At 35.6% G+C, this 15,497-nt stretch overlaps 1 protein-coding gene across 1 annotated transcript in view; it reads right to left on the bottom strand.

The window, feature by feature from the left end:
- Positions 1 to 15,108, bottom strand: part of Adss (adenylosuccinate synthetase) — a 29,591-nt gene extending 14,483 nt beyond the window's left edge. Inside the window, exons 1-3 of the mRNA XM_073073635.1 lie at positions 14,834 to 15,108; positions 6,034 to 6,136; positions 214 to 347 (exon numbers count right to left, since the gene is read on the bottom strand). Of these exons, the coding sequence (XP_072929736.1) occupies positions 214 to 347; positions 6,034 to 6,136; positions 14,834 to 15,022 (426 nt within the window). The 5' untranslated portion in view covers positions 15,023 to 15,108. The remainder of the gene's footprint in view (positions 1 to 213; positions 348 to 6,033; positions 6,137 to 14,833) is intronic.
- Positions 15,109 to 15,497: the final 389 nt, after the last annotated feature.

A 15,497-nucleotide genomic window follows, 5' to 3' on the forward strand; every position in this document is an offset into this window, starting at 1 on the left:
TATACATTGCTACCTTTGAGAAGTCTGAGAACTCAGTCTAAAATGATGGCTTTTCCTCATGGGTATCGGCGCATTTGTGGGCCATATCAGGTAGGAATATATACTTATGTGGGATGACAGATATCCATGAACGGCAATAGCCATTTATAATCAGGTCTCGTATACTACTCTCATATTAAAAAGAGTTTATGTTTTTCAAAAGTATATGCCTACCTGTTGGTGTATATCGAATACTAGATGCGCTCTGTCGGATATGATGAGCCGGTCCTGCCAGCTCTGCATCCCTTTCAGCTCGTTCTTCTTCAGCTCCTCGAAGAGCCCCGGCAAGTGGATCACCACGCCATTGCCTGAAATAAAAAAAAGGTTAGATTAATACCAAAAACTAATGAGACAACAAGACCTACCTATTTCTACAAAATAACAGCAGTGTTAAGCACGGCTGTGTTCTGGTCTGAAAGGTGTGGAAAGGAGACATACTTTTCCGGGGCGTTCCAGCTTAGTCCTCAGGGGTAGCGGCGCATCTGTGGCCGACCTCAGGTAGGAACCTAATTTTATCTGAGGTTGATAATAGATGTCCATGGGCGGCAGTAGCCACTTACTATTAGGTGGACTGCATGCTCGTCAACTACTCTCATATTAAAAAAAGTTTATATTAAGTAAAAAACTGTCTACAGATCTGTGTCTACAGATTTTTTTTTACTAAATATAAACTTTTTTGTTGTTGTTGTCTATATGTCGAATACTTCTATAGTATAAAAAGAAAGGATGCTGCTCTTAGGAAGAATCTAAGGAAATACATAAGTCACAAATAATGTGCCGATCATTTCCTTTGAAAATTTAAGGAAGATTCCGAATGATTATCCCTGTTTTTTTAAATAGCGATTGTAGTTCAAGAAATTCAAACAATCGCTGTCCTCTAACATCACCCGTGAGATACATAACAAATTATAGTTATAGCATAAACATGCTAACGATTTCTTATACCTGCCATCATAAAGAAATTATCGTAAACTTTGCAAAAAACCGCGACTAATCAACGTCAATTTATTCAACGGTAAAACGGTACATCATAAATCAGGTAACATTATATCGTGACAGGGATCTCTCTGAAACACGATCATGACTTCACGATCAGGCACTGCGGCTTGCGACTGCGGCGTGCGGGTGCGACCTTCAATTTCAATGCCAATGGTAGAATAGCGACATTGTTAGAGTAATTGTAATTACTGTCTTAGATCAGTAAAATACATAGATTGATCACTCCTCTCAAGAAAGTGTAACCAGTTTTGAGAATTAAAATTGTGTGAGTAAATAAAGTGTTCCCACGTCTCCGTATTATTACGTAAATTACCTAGTATTAGTTGTTTAAACGTAAATTTTCTCTAAAAATATTCTTTATTTGTCAAAAATACTAACGATAAATGAAAAAACCGTCATCCTTCCGTGGCTTCATTCAATATCAAAGCGGTGAAGTATCTTTCTATTTTACTTGATCTCTATCAAAGATTGAATTATGGTGTTCGACTTCGAGCCAAGATCCAAATTCTATGGATCAATATCTAAGATCATATAAAAAAAAGGAAAATAATATGTTGGAGTCAATTGTATATTTTGATCTGATCTGGAAGAACTGTTTGATTTAAGAAATTAAAAAATATTCTCACTATCTCACTTTAGTTTATAGTTGCTGATACGACGTAGCTTATAAATAGATTTGCTGAAATAAGGAAAGTTTCTTCGAAAATCGTTTTCGTGTCGATTTTTTTATAAGTATACCTAACAATAAAGCAGAGGGGGCTATCTGGTGGAAAGCAGTCACCGTCGCCTATGGACATTTGCAACGCCAGAGGAGTCGAAAATGCATCGCCGACTTTGAAGGAGAGCTCTTTTTGCACCCCTCTTGAAGAGCCCACGTTGATCGATCTTTTCGAAAAAGCTCTACTGTACTGGTCGCAGTGGTAAGCCGCATCGTTCAAAAATATTTCCCGAAGGCCACAATCTCAGCATAATTAATGTTACAATGGCGACCGATTAGTTCCGTGCCTGTCGTGTCTCGGTACCGTACTGTTCCCCGGTTTACTTCAAATGGCTTTTTAAAATCCAGCGGTACTCGGATCGTTAGATAATACTAATTGGTTGGGAATTTATTGTAGTTCGCCAACATGACACGGTGGATGATTTAAAATCTTCCTTTTTCTATGAAAATTAACTTAGATTTGGGCTAATTATTCGCTTATTTAGTCGTTTGTTTCATGAAGTAATAAATCCTAGAGTTATAGGGACATGAGTTATATGCACATGTAGAAAAAATATATAATGTCAACTAACTACTGCATAATTATTGAGCGTGCGAGGAGCGGATCCAAGCGATATGCGTGGCCAGCCATCCCTAACATAAATATTTTCAAAATATGTACAGAGGCAAGTTTACTGTGCGTGTATGTCTGCTTGCATGTGTGTTCATATCATCCACAATACAGAATTGTTGACTTATCAAGCAGGCCCAAAAATTATTTACGCTCCAATTTTTATCATAGACAAAGTAAACAACGATTCTCGTATGTTTGTTAGATACAGCATTATCACTAAACGATGTCAGAGTACGATAAAGCTAGGCAAAAAACAGGCGACCGTTACTATACGATAGAAATGTGTAATACTAATAAACTATCCACGTCCTACTTCGATAGGGCGTAGAAAATAGAGATACTAATGTAGGCGACAATTACTTGCATATTAATAACATGTTCCAATAAAAATTCTATTTATCTCTTGCTATTCCTCTGCTGTATAAAGGGAGAAAGATAGTTCAAAATATACTCAAAAACATATGTTTTTTTTACCTGGCTGTATGAACTATTACTAAAATGGCCAGAACTTCTCGCGAAGTTAGAAGACTTTAAAGACATCTTTTCACCTAAGAAATAGTTTTATGCCGAATAATCAAATCGGGTGATCGCGACTAATTGGCCGAGTAACTCGCTAATGACGAGAATTTAAATGCGCATTCGGCAAGTATCTAGAACTGACATAAAGGTTATTCATATGTAGAGGTTTAGACGAATGCATTGGTGGCGTAAACCTAGTTGATAAACGTTAAAACATGTACTTTCTGATCTTCATACCAATGTCATGTATGTAAAAACTGCTAAATTCTAAAGATATGCTATGTGTAGCAAGTATATTCACAAATAAAATCTATTATGTACATTATTTGTCACATAACATAAATATTATAAATAATTGTCTTTTTTTCCAACAAACGTACAGATCATTAAGTGACGTCATTGGCTTTAAATTTGCATTTAAAACGATTCTTTCTTAGTCGTTCATAATATATGTAAATAATGTAACTATGAATATTTCATATATATATTGAATGCATGTGAATAAGTGATTACCACTTATTATTACCTTTGAGTATTATTAAAGATAAAGTGGATTGCATTCAAATGTCTTTTAGTTTATGTTAAAAAATTCTAAACCTATTCTTCGCACGCTTGCCAAAAAACCTCAGCAAACGGTTAAAATTTTTTAACAAAAAATACAACCGACTTCTATGTCACTACAAAGTAAAAAATAATTCAAATAAATGTTGGTTTAGTACATATTTCTGAAGTCGGCACTCAATATATTTCATTGAATAATGGCATAAGCAGCGTGTCCAATATAAGCCGGTATCCGATATGATAAAAGAAGTCGGTTGTATATTGTGTTAAAAAAATCACCCTTTTTAGTGATGACATACTAACGTTTATATTATTATAATATAATATAAATATACAATAAATAAAAATACTTAATGAAAAAACTTATAAACGCACTAGTCGCCCCTACGATTTTTGAAAGTTCCCCTCGATTTCTCTGGTCTGCCATAATCAGACCCTGATTTCCTTAAATTGGATCACCTTGGACATATCTTCTTTCCAACAAAAAAGAAACATCAAAATCGATTAATAAAAGTTATCCCCGAACAAACATAAAAAAAACATATATACGGTCGAATTGAGAAACCTCCTTTTTTGAAGTCGGTTAAAAATTCAAATGTGCGGATAGAATGTTTGATTTAGTTTGTGTAGGTTTGCAAGCGCCGATCCAATAGCATGTCAGTTCTTAGCCAGCCAAAGGGAATTCCCCGCAAGCATTTCCGTCGCGTCTACACGTTCATGCGTTTGTAGGTTTGGAGTTTGAGGCAAATGTCAAATACTGCCGAGCGTGTGGACGCAGCGTAACATTTACATCGGATTCGTTAGTCATGCAATGGTTGTGAATTACTTTGACCTTACCATCATTAACATTGCATTATGTACGGATCGGGCATTCATTTGCGTGCTGAAATCATTTGGAATGTCATTTCTGATGTTAAACGGATCGTATTTCATTTTTTTATAGTATTTTATGACTGGCACCAAATACTTACAGATACAAATAAGTAGCTTCGTATTACGATTTTTTTGGTAATATTTTTACATTTTATTATGTAACAGGTACTCATTAAATTCAAACGAGCATTGTGAATTGTGAGCATAGATTTTAAATCTCTCCTGTATATTTGTGTGTATCTATATGTATGAAGGAATATTTTAAATGTACTTTATAAACTTTCTCTGATTGACATTACATTATTGTTCCATATTTTCAACTATGTACAACGATTATACTATACGTACTTATAACCCCAATAGTTTACGATATTTGTCTGGGTTTCGAACCTTGGACGTCCCGATTAAGAGTCTGAGTTTCTGTCACTCTGCTAGGCTGAGATCTGTGATTTTCACACCGAAGAGACTGTGTTTTACAAATATACGAGTACGTTACGGGTATTCCCGAAAAAGATCTTGAACAGATGTGTTTGTTTATAAATGACTCCATACATAAATTAAGATAACAAATGTATACAGATAAAACAAATGACGCACATGCATATAATGCTAATAGTAACTCTAGTATTTCTAGATGGAGTACAATTTCAAATTCCAACGTTAGTGAAACGTTGTATTTAAGTTGGTATAACGTGTATGGTTCGTCCAGGGAAGTACCACCGCCATACTTATTTCTAGCGGAAGCAGTTCTTGCATTTCGCAGATAACATAGAGTTACTCTGAATTTTTCAGATTATGCTAGTAAGTAGTATCTAAAATTTATCGGCGAAAAATACAAAAGAACCCATTGCTTGGAGATTTTTCCTTTTTCGCCTTATCTAGGCCCTCCGCTAGAATAGGCGAGGGATTTCGGATTCCCTAAAAACCCCCCTCACCCTCGCCCCTTATATCCCCAAGTGCGGTAGTTTCAAATCGGATCTGCACAGTATTTTCATCAACTCAAAATTTACCTACAGTTTTCCATGTCGTCATATTCAAATTTCCGTGACACGTGCCAGCCACACCTCAAAAGAAGTTTATTTTTAGGGCACTAGTAAATTTCATTGAAGTCAGTTTTACGATTTTTTAACCTCCCGATCTTATGTAACGTGAGTGATGCAATTCCTGGCGTCCATTCAACAGTGTCAGTGTTATCGGTCAATACACATAAAAAACTATTCGAGATCTTTAAAAATACTTCCTGATACCATGTTTTTGTTTTGGAGGCTTGGAAACGTAACGTATGGCCGTCAAAAAGACCAAAAATCGAATCGAAGTTCGATTTGATATTCACCGATGTAGTTACGAAGATGTTTAGCAAAAAATTTGGGTTCTACAGTAATGTAATCAGATCATCACCAAAATTTGATTGGTTTAGTTTCACCGGTTTAGAGGTCATTAACATCTACAGACATAGAGCGTGACAAACAAGTGCCGTGGCAAGCAAAAAAATATCACATACAGTGTATATTGAGGTATTTCGATCTACAGTAGATCAAAGCCGATCAGACACGAAGTGTGTCAATCGAAACTTTGTATAAAAAATATAATTTGTCTGACACGGCTCGTGTCTGATACGTTCTGTCTGTTGATATAAATGGGGCATCGTTAAACTTTGCGTTGTCCGTCAGTCTTTTCGACTTTTATAAAGCAGAAGAAAAATATTACTTACCAATAACAGAGGTGCATTTTTGATTGATGATGCCGCTGGGTAGTAGATGGAAATCGAACTCCTTGCCGTCGACCACCACCGTGTGGCCGGCGTTGTTTCCACCCTGTTCAAGAAAAGACAACGTTAGCCTATACAAAGGCACGAACATGACCATAGATGGTAGATCTATTAAAAAATAATCAATGTTTAAAAAATACATTCACGCCCAAAAATATCTGTAAACAACTTATGTAGGACAGGTGTTCTAGCTTAACCTTAAGTCGGTCAAAGATCCGTTGCCGCTCCTAAGGGCTAAGATGATTGCGTCATATGTACGAGTAAGTCAGCCGACATCCGCTGTGACCAAGACGTAAGAAGTGCTTCACGCTATAAACATGTGTAGGTGCTCGAATGGGAAGGAAATCATCGCAGGAAACTTTTATGTCTAAGCCTATGAAGTCTACCAACGCACACTTGGCCTACGGGGTGGACTATCACACTAAAACCCCCTCACTCTGAGAGGAGACCAATGTGAAACAGTAGGAAACGTTGACGGTTGATAAAACGATTTGACAGAATCATTTAAACATGTTTAATCCTTAGTTTAGCATTACAACATTTTTCTTATCAATAATCCAGTAATTCGTTAATGAGATAAGTGTATATTTTTGCATTATTAGATTACTTATTAATATACTTTTCTATATCATGATCGATGTTTCCCAGACGTCTTCTTAGAAAACCAAATACATGTAAGTTTCAATATTACAATTTATTTATTATAAAGACGTTTAGCGCCGTACTTTGTGGAGACCGTTACCCATATATAAAGTTAAGAATCTACCAGCAGCAACAGGAGTTGGATGGGTCACCGCTAGAGGCTAGGCATGCGCGATTCCGTGTTTTGGAGGACTGCTGGATGAAATCTTAATCTATTCGTTCTTCTTAATACGACAAGGTTCAACGAGTAAATTGAAGTTTTATGGCGGCTGCTTGGAAAATTCGAATACCTTCAACAGACTCGCCACTAATCCATATTTTCCTACACTAATCCGAATCGGAGTAGAATTCGGAGCCGAAAGTGCGTGTTGTATGTTCTCGGAGTTCTCAGTTGTGAAGAAACTCGTGCAAAGAAGACTAAAAATGTGTTACGCCCACACAATGTAACTGACCTTACAAAATTATGCAAAATTGATAAGTAATGACTAACAAATGCATTGCTAACACTGATGACTAAGCTACTGACCTCATGTTAATATACATATGCGTATACTACCACACCTCCAAATACGAATACTGTAATGCTACCCCGCCTACCTATTCGATGCGTCTGAACCACAAGAGATTTTAGTCCAACTGCTGGGCACGGGTCTACTCACCAAATGAGAAAGGCTTAGGTTTTAGTCTTAGGCTTAGGTTTTAGTATATATAAAAATGATGGCATTAAAAAAAGAGAATAATTATTATTAAAAAAAAAAGACAAACCCGCTGAGTTTCTTACCGGATCTTCTCAGTAGAGGTCGCGTTCCGATCCGGTAGTAGTTTAAGAAAACATTGTACCTGACAATTTGTAAGTGCCGTCGTTGGCCTATACAAAACAAATATATTTCATTTCATTTCATTTCATCTCTATCAAGTTGGCCAAGCATGGATTTGGTGGAATTTACATATCCTTGACAACATTTTTCCAACTTCCGGTTAAAGTTATTATTAATTTTAAAACGCACATAACTTGGAAAAATACAAGACGCCTGGAACGCGAACTTCGGACTCCCGATTGAGATGCCGACTTTTAATTATTAGGCTATTACTACATAGTGTATACAAAACAACAGATACACAATAGCACTCAAATACAGCATGCACGTGTCAAGATGCATCAAATGTAACACTGTACAATTGTACTTGTACAATTTATGTAACACACTGTTTATTAATTTGCACGAGGACCGGACAAGACAATTTCATGCCGGTAAATATTGGAAATATCTCGATATTCGCGGCAAGCGCCAACCAATGCCAACATTCCTGACAATTGTTACAGCTAATTCGAACTGCTATATGACGTGTTTCTTATAACACTATTGAAGAAATGTTTATCGAAGAATTACTTTCGCTAAAAGGCAGTGATAGCCTAGTGGTTAAGAAAGTTGGCCTCTCGATCGAGGGGTCCGAGGTTTAAATCCCAGGCACGCACCTCTAATTTTTCAAAGTTATTGCGTATTAGAAATTAATTATCACTTGCTAAACAGTGAAGGAAAACATCGTGAGGAAACCTGCGTACCTGAAAGATTTATAAAAAAAAAACATCTTAAAGGTATGCGAAGTCTGCCAATACGCACTTGGCCAGCGCGGTGGGCTACAGCCTAATCCTTCTCATTATGAAAGGAGACCCGTGCCCAGCAGTGGGACAGTAATGGGTTGTTGATGACTTTCGCTAAAAGATGGTGTTCTTCGTATAGCAAACTTTGGTCGAAAAATATACTCATATAAATATTCTGGAGATTCGCCATAGGGAAAATGGGCGGAAATGCACAGAAGTGAGTTTTTATAGTATACCTACCTACGGTTTAAACATATTGAATGAGGTAATTTGAATCTCTAGTTTTCTGATGGAACGCTAAATGGGTCGAAGTAATGAAGTTGTAATATTGATTCCATGTTGCAACTTATAATACAACTGTAATATGGTTACTAATGTATCACTTATCATCATTAAGATGATGTCACTTATGTAGGTGGTTATAGTCGGTACCTTTAGGTTGAGGCGATGTTTTTTTTATAAGAAAACTTCGTCGTCTTTATAAGACAGTGTTTTCTTTATAAGAAAACTTCGTCTTCTTCAGGATAATTACTGACATTTTTCTTTAAAAAACAATTATCTCTAATTGCGACATTGTGCACTGAAGTATTGTAATTTAAATGAAACCTGAACGATACTTTGTATACGTGACGTGAAAGCAAAACTTTTTCCATGTATGTAGATGAATGTACCTTATCTGAGATTGGTCACGATCTCAATAAGAAAAACCTAATCGGTAACTGACTAAAGATAAAAGCAATAAAATAAATAATTCATTATTAAACCATATGCATTACGAGATATTAATAATTTCCTTAGTCACACAATTGACGGGTAAGAAATGTTGATAAATTGAAAGTGCTCTTTCTTATAAGAGTGATGGTAGAATTTGAGTCCAGAACCAGTAGAGTCCAAGCGGGAAGATACCATCGCCACACCCATTTCTAGCGTAAATCAGTTCTTACGTTTCAGTGGACGGTTATGGTTGCCGGTTAACTTAGATTAAAGCAACCATCTCTATATGGTTTAGGCGAGACAGCCGGGACTACTTACCATCATGTGGACCTTTGGTCTTATAAAAAGCCTACACATAATAAAATCATTTTATTTTATCTCTGAAAACATGAAGAATTCTTTGTAGGCAAATTTCAGTTATCACTTTTACGATATCAGTGTTCCAATGACCCGCGTCTCGTATCTCATGATGTCCGGTTTGCCAGGTTTCCGGGTTCGATTTTTGGCAAACAAACAATTCGATTATTATTTCAGATACCCTTTAACAAAAGCTACAACCGATCTCGCAGCCTACTTTATCTCACGCCTCATATTATTAAGTCTATCGGCCTTACAACAGTACACCATTATGAAAAGGGGTAGATATGATGGCATGGCGACAATCGAGCCATCAAGAATCCTACTACTTTTTGTATATGACGACTTCGGGGTCAAACTCTTTTATTCCCACAATAAAGTAATTAATTTACACAGAGTATAACTAAATGAAAATCTTTTCTCGACCAACCTCCGGCCCAAAAATAATCTACAAACAATTAGAATTTCACAACTCGATGGCTTACGAAACTGAAATACTATTTGCGATAAGGTCACGTTGTTATTGCTTATATATTTTCTTATTATATATTGTTATTATTTAACGGGAACCTTGGTGGATAAATTTCTCTTTTTTATACCGCTGAGCTATTGGCGGCAATATCGCAATACTTGTAATGTTGCAAGAGATATCTAATTAAGTTTTATTACGAGACTAATCAATTCATACAATACTGTTTAAAATCGAAGTCTCATTGTATAATATTGCCTTAATAAAAGAACAAGTGTAGGCAAAGTGTAGTATCTGCTATTTTCAGCTTAATATCTGAAAGTTCCCGCGGGACCAGTATATTAAGGCAATAAAGAAATTTAAAAACGCATATCGTGAGTACCCGTTACATAATAAAATGTCTCAATTCCGCGATAAATTTAGTCCAAAATCATAGGAAGAAGATCGCCTCGAACGGTGGCCACATCAGGCGTGTTCGATCAGTTGGTCAACCGTCCTCAAGCAAAGAGCGGGTAATCACTAAGTACAGGAGAGGTGACCATAATAAATGGCGCCAATAAGGAAAAGTCTGTGTCAAACAGGGAATCATCAAATATTTATGAATGAATAGAAAACATGAAATATTTTTGATCGCCTTGTACAAGCTAATGAACGAGGTTATGGCAGTAATTTCTAAGTCAGACAAACCAGCACGATTTGTTTGTATAAAATTTAATAGCTGAAACAGCTGCTTTGCTTCGCCGTTACATTGTATAAAAGAACATTTCACAATCAGCGTCCTTGTTGTCTACTTATCGCTAAAGCAAGGTCATTCATCCAAAAACATCAATATCTTAACGTTTATCATTTGAGGAATAACTTATCACCGTGTTACTGTGGTTTTACTGCAAACTTCACTCATACACATGATATTTAGAATTTGTCGTACAAGTCCTTATGACAACAAAGCAACAAGCAATTCACCGTATGGGAAGTAATCACTGCTAACCAATAACCATGGAATTCATATAGGGCTTCATTGAAGCTCAAAGTTCGGCCATAAATACGTACTATCCTTGAAGACTCAGAATGCTTCGTATTTCTTACCCTTACCACACTCTTTAAACCCGTAACAGCAGCGCTTGTCACGGGGTTCTACCTACTAAATTCATTGAAGTTTTGCCGCGAATGTAAAAGTTTGCTTGACACTGTTTATACAGGCGGTTTGCATTTCAACTGCAAGCTCACAACTTTACACTAACTGAAATTGGCCTGCGCAAATTATCAGCAATTATAATGCAGTATGTACAAAATCCGCATTCAAACTGCAATTTTGCAGTTAGCGCGCACTCTAAATGCATCTCTTTTGAACAATTTGCCCATCGTCACTTAATACGAAACCATCGCAAGTCGTGAATGTGTTCTTGTATCACAGATCGTAAACGAATATAGTACAAGTTGATATATTACCGAACCAGTATGGTCTGAGACTACCAATACATATAATAATGCAAAAAAAACGTACGATACGCCCCTACCTGCTGCTGTATCTATTTCGATTTTTTAACGTATTGCCAAGACTCTTGGGTTCCTATAAGGAGTCCGAAAAGAATCCTTAGGGAGTTCATAGTAAAACCTTCCCCGTTTTACGAAAATAGCGCAGTGGACGCAATATCCGCGTTCTATCGTCCTTACCTAACCAAGCAGACATTTCTGATCTGAGTTTTATGTCCATTAATTTTTAGTACTCCTAGAATCCACGAAGTAGAATTCTAGTGCGTCAGGCATAGTGTAGAATATACGTAGAATAAAACTAGTTACAAATATCACATGATATCAAGTTAATAGCTTTCAAACACACCTGCTTCATGATGTAAAAAATCTAATTTGAATTTGCGAAAGGTTAACGTACGCGAAGTGAATACCCTCAAATAGTTTCAATTACGCTGGTAAAAAACAACTTTAACAAACAAACGCTTTCTACACTCACAGCCCCACACTAGGATTCCCTGTGTCGTGGGTGCCATGGACACACACATAGACAAATACACAAACACCCAGACCCAGAAACAAATCTAAATTTATCATTTAGATATCTGTCTGGCCGGGGATCGAACCCGGGACCCTTTGCGCGTCAGACCAGTATGGTGACCGCTCCGCCACGCGGGTCGTCGACTGGTCGTCAACTGGTTATTATCAATTTCGTAATTAGTACAAATGTTGTAACAGTATTTTGCATCCTAATGAATCATTTCATATCAGAGGTTACATCCAATGGGTACGGAGCAAAGTTTCAAGTGACTAATATAATTTATTAACATTTACCTAAAGCAGATCTGTACAGTTCGAGCCGGTTGAGGTTTCTTATCATATTTTATACAATACAATCAATACTTGTTTTATAATAATTTGTTACGTACAGCTGGTTTCATTATTGATAATTGTAATTGAATTTATTTCAAATATGTACTTCTAGTTACATGACATGGTATTTCGATTGTATGCCTTATTCAGAAGCAGTCAGCATTTTATGAAATACTAGACAATATTCATAATGAAACATCCATTGAAAAAACAAAGTTCTTGCGAGCAGGTGTAGTCATACAATTTACTATGGCGATGCAATTCATTTCTATATTCAGAACTGGCAGTTTTACAGTCTATATCAAGCTAGCTCCCAAAATTAACAGTTTCAATGAGCTGGACACTTGTTTGAAAGGCTGACAAGTCATAGAACAACCATGCTGAAGAGAAAGGAATATCATGAGACCTCCAACCAGATGCATGCAAACAGCAAGGAATGCTTGGATGCAAGACAAGCCAAAAGCACTCGAGTAGTTGAATTAGTGCTAACTAGCCTATATCTATAGGTTGACATCCAAGGGCTGACAGATTAATGAATAGACTTTTCATTGTATATCAAAGAATTTATTTTATTTTATACAGAAATACATATTGTTCGAAAATACTTTTATATGAGTGTCTGAGTCATGTAATAGACACCATATTCATGGAGGTATGGAATTTAAAAATAATTGCTTGTGAATTACTGGTCTTAACAACTTAATTGTATGTATTAAAACTGTAATACTAGGTGTAATGTTAGGTTACTAATATGATGTAATGCTACAGTGGTAGCTTGGTTATATGTGTTTCTTTATTTCTGTTAGTCATTCGATATATTATAGTCATTGCTAATGATGAACACCTGTTGAATAAGAACAGGAGTAGTATGTGCCCAAATAGAGCAGGAGAGGTACATGAAGTTGGATATAGCTGTTCTCTCTATGGACTAAGTTCTCTATGGAATACCAGGGTGTGGCTTAGGGCATACTTGAGATATTGCTAGTGACATAAGAATTATGAGTTTTGTATCATGTTAAGTTTATAACTAGTATGTAATTTATGACAGTAGTACCAAAAATAATCATAGAAATTAAGTATCGAAACTTTTAGACACAAAAAGAATTGAATAAAATAGTGAAGTATGAGTTAAGTGAATCTAGAAATCAGTAAATAAATCAATATTTTCATAGAACAAAAAAATCTTTTTAACTTTTATAACTTTATAGTAGAAGATCCGAAGCTAAGTCGAACTGGACCGAGCTGATAATAGAATGAAACTCATTTTATAACAAAATTAGTACATTGGGTAATACATTAAAAATGGGTTTGCTAAAAAAATCCTGGACAGGATAATTTTAATTATTTTTTGAAAAATTAATTTTCATTTTGCAGACAACCCTATATCAACGTGTTCACAATAAAACAGCGCTTCTACTGATATAAAATTTTATCTATTATCATCATGAGTGAAAGTAGTTGCCAGCGAAATACCTGTTTATACCTGACAACCCAGTAGTTCGTCCACGTAAATAATAGGCAACCCAAAGCCTGCACATTCTGTATGTTTTTAACATTCACTCAAAATAGAATTTTCTTATTATCTTGATGTTGCAAAATTTAATTTTCAATTAAATTTTAATTTTTCAAAAAATAATTAAAATTATCCTGTCCAGGATTTTTTAGCAAACCCATTTTTAATGTATTACCCAATGTACTAATTTCATTATAAAATGAGTTTCATTCTATTATCAGCTCCGTCCAGTTCGATTTAGCTTCGGATCTTAGACCATTATATTTATAAAACAAATCAATATTATATATCCATAAAAGCTATATTTGATTAACATTTGTTTATTTAAAATTGGAATTATGTAAAAGGGTGTGGTAAGCAGACAAAAGTTATTAAATGTTTAATAATTTGATGACAGAATTCCAGTAATGTAATTAAAATGTAAGCTTAATCCGGATTTCCATTATTTCATAAATTTTCAACCAGTAACGTAATCAGTATTAAAAATAAAATTTTAAAATTAGAATCAGCAAGATAGCGCGAATTATCCGAACAGCTCCGCTTCAGTAACCATGACAATAAATGCCCCAGACCTTGGCAAATCTCCACAATTACCGTCAACAATATAGTTAAGCACGTCTATTTACGTTGCAAATTACACTTTATACATCATTTTCGGTCACATGACAAATAAAGTTCGCGGGAAATATGTGCATATTGTTACGTAACACGGTCAATTATTAGATGCTTTACGCAATTTCCCGCCCGAACACTTGGCACATTATGCCAGTTTATAACAAAAACACAGTGCGATGTGTTTTCAAAGTTTTCAAACAACCTGGCAACTTGCCAGCGCCATGCTTTGCGAAGAAAAATGATCTTGAATTGTAAAATATGATAACAATACTGCACTCTGTCTAATGAATCTATCTTAGAATCGAGGGAATTTAATTAGGAAAACATTGGTTCACACTCGTGCTATAACCTAAACTCCGTAACTTCCGTAAACAAAAGAAACACCGATAGTTTACGACTAATATTTAGTATACCAAGTATGGTATAGAAATACGAAAGGAAGGATTATAGTTGAAAATATATTTATTTATTGAAAAATTGTATTTACCTGACAGCGGCATACGATGTCCGAGTTCACAGCGAGTAAATCGACTACTTTTCCTTTACCCTCGTCACCCCACTGCGCACCCAAAACAACAGTCACTTTGTTATTATTTTCCATTTTATATTTTTTACACGGACCAACGCATAAGTCGCCGTTTACTTCCGAGTGCTTCGAATTTGTAATCGAAGCCATTATATACACAAACTACGAACTTCGAAAATTTATACAACGTACGAAAGAACGAGACATGCGCGCGCAGAAGCCGAGACAAGCGACGAAAAAAGGTTTTCCGCGGATACCAGACCGAATAATAATTCGGTTCATTTCGGAAAGTCGCACAGACAAAGATTTGACAAAAATATTGCAAAATATTTAATGACTTTTATGTCATTATAAATGCATTTATAATTCTTTACGTGGATTTTATTTAAACATTACTAAAGTTTAGTTTCAAAATTGTTTATGATTTTACAGTTATTTAAAATTTTATACTTTTTTAGGTGTTCATTCCAGTTGTTTCCCCTCTTTTATCCAATTCGGCTTATTTTTTAATCCTACTTGCACTACACTACTATCACGTGCAAAATATAAGATAATTTTCATTTTCAAGTAATATTTTGGATAGGGGATTCTCTGTCGTGTATCCGAATTTTCCTAAATAATATTT

The sequence above is a fragment of the Epargyreus clarus genome, unplaced genomic scaffold, assembly GCF_041222505.1.
Source record: "Epargyreus clarus isolate Ecla_fem2 unplaced genomic scaffold, WU_Ecla_fem_2.2 ptg000006l, whole genome shotgun sequence".
NCBI lineage: Eukaryota > Metazoa > Arthropoda > Insecta > Lepidoptera > Hesperiidae > Epargyreus > Epargyreus clarus.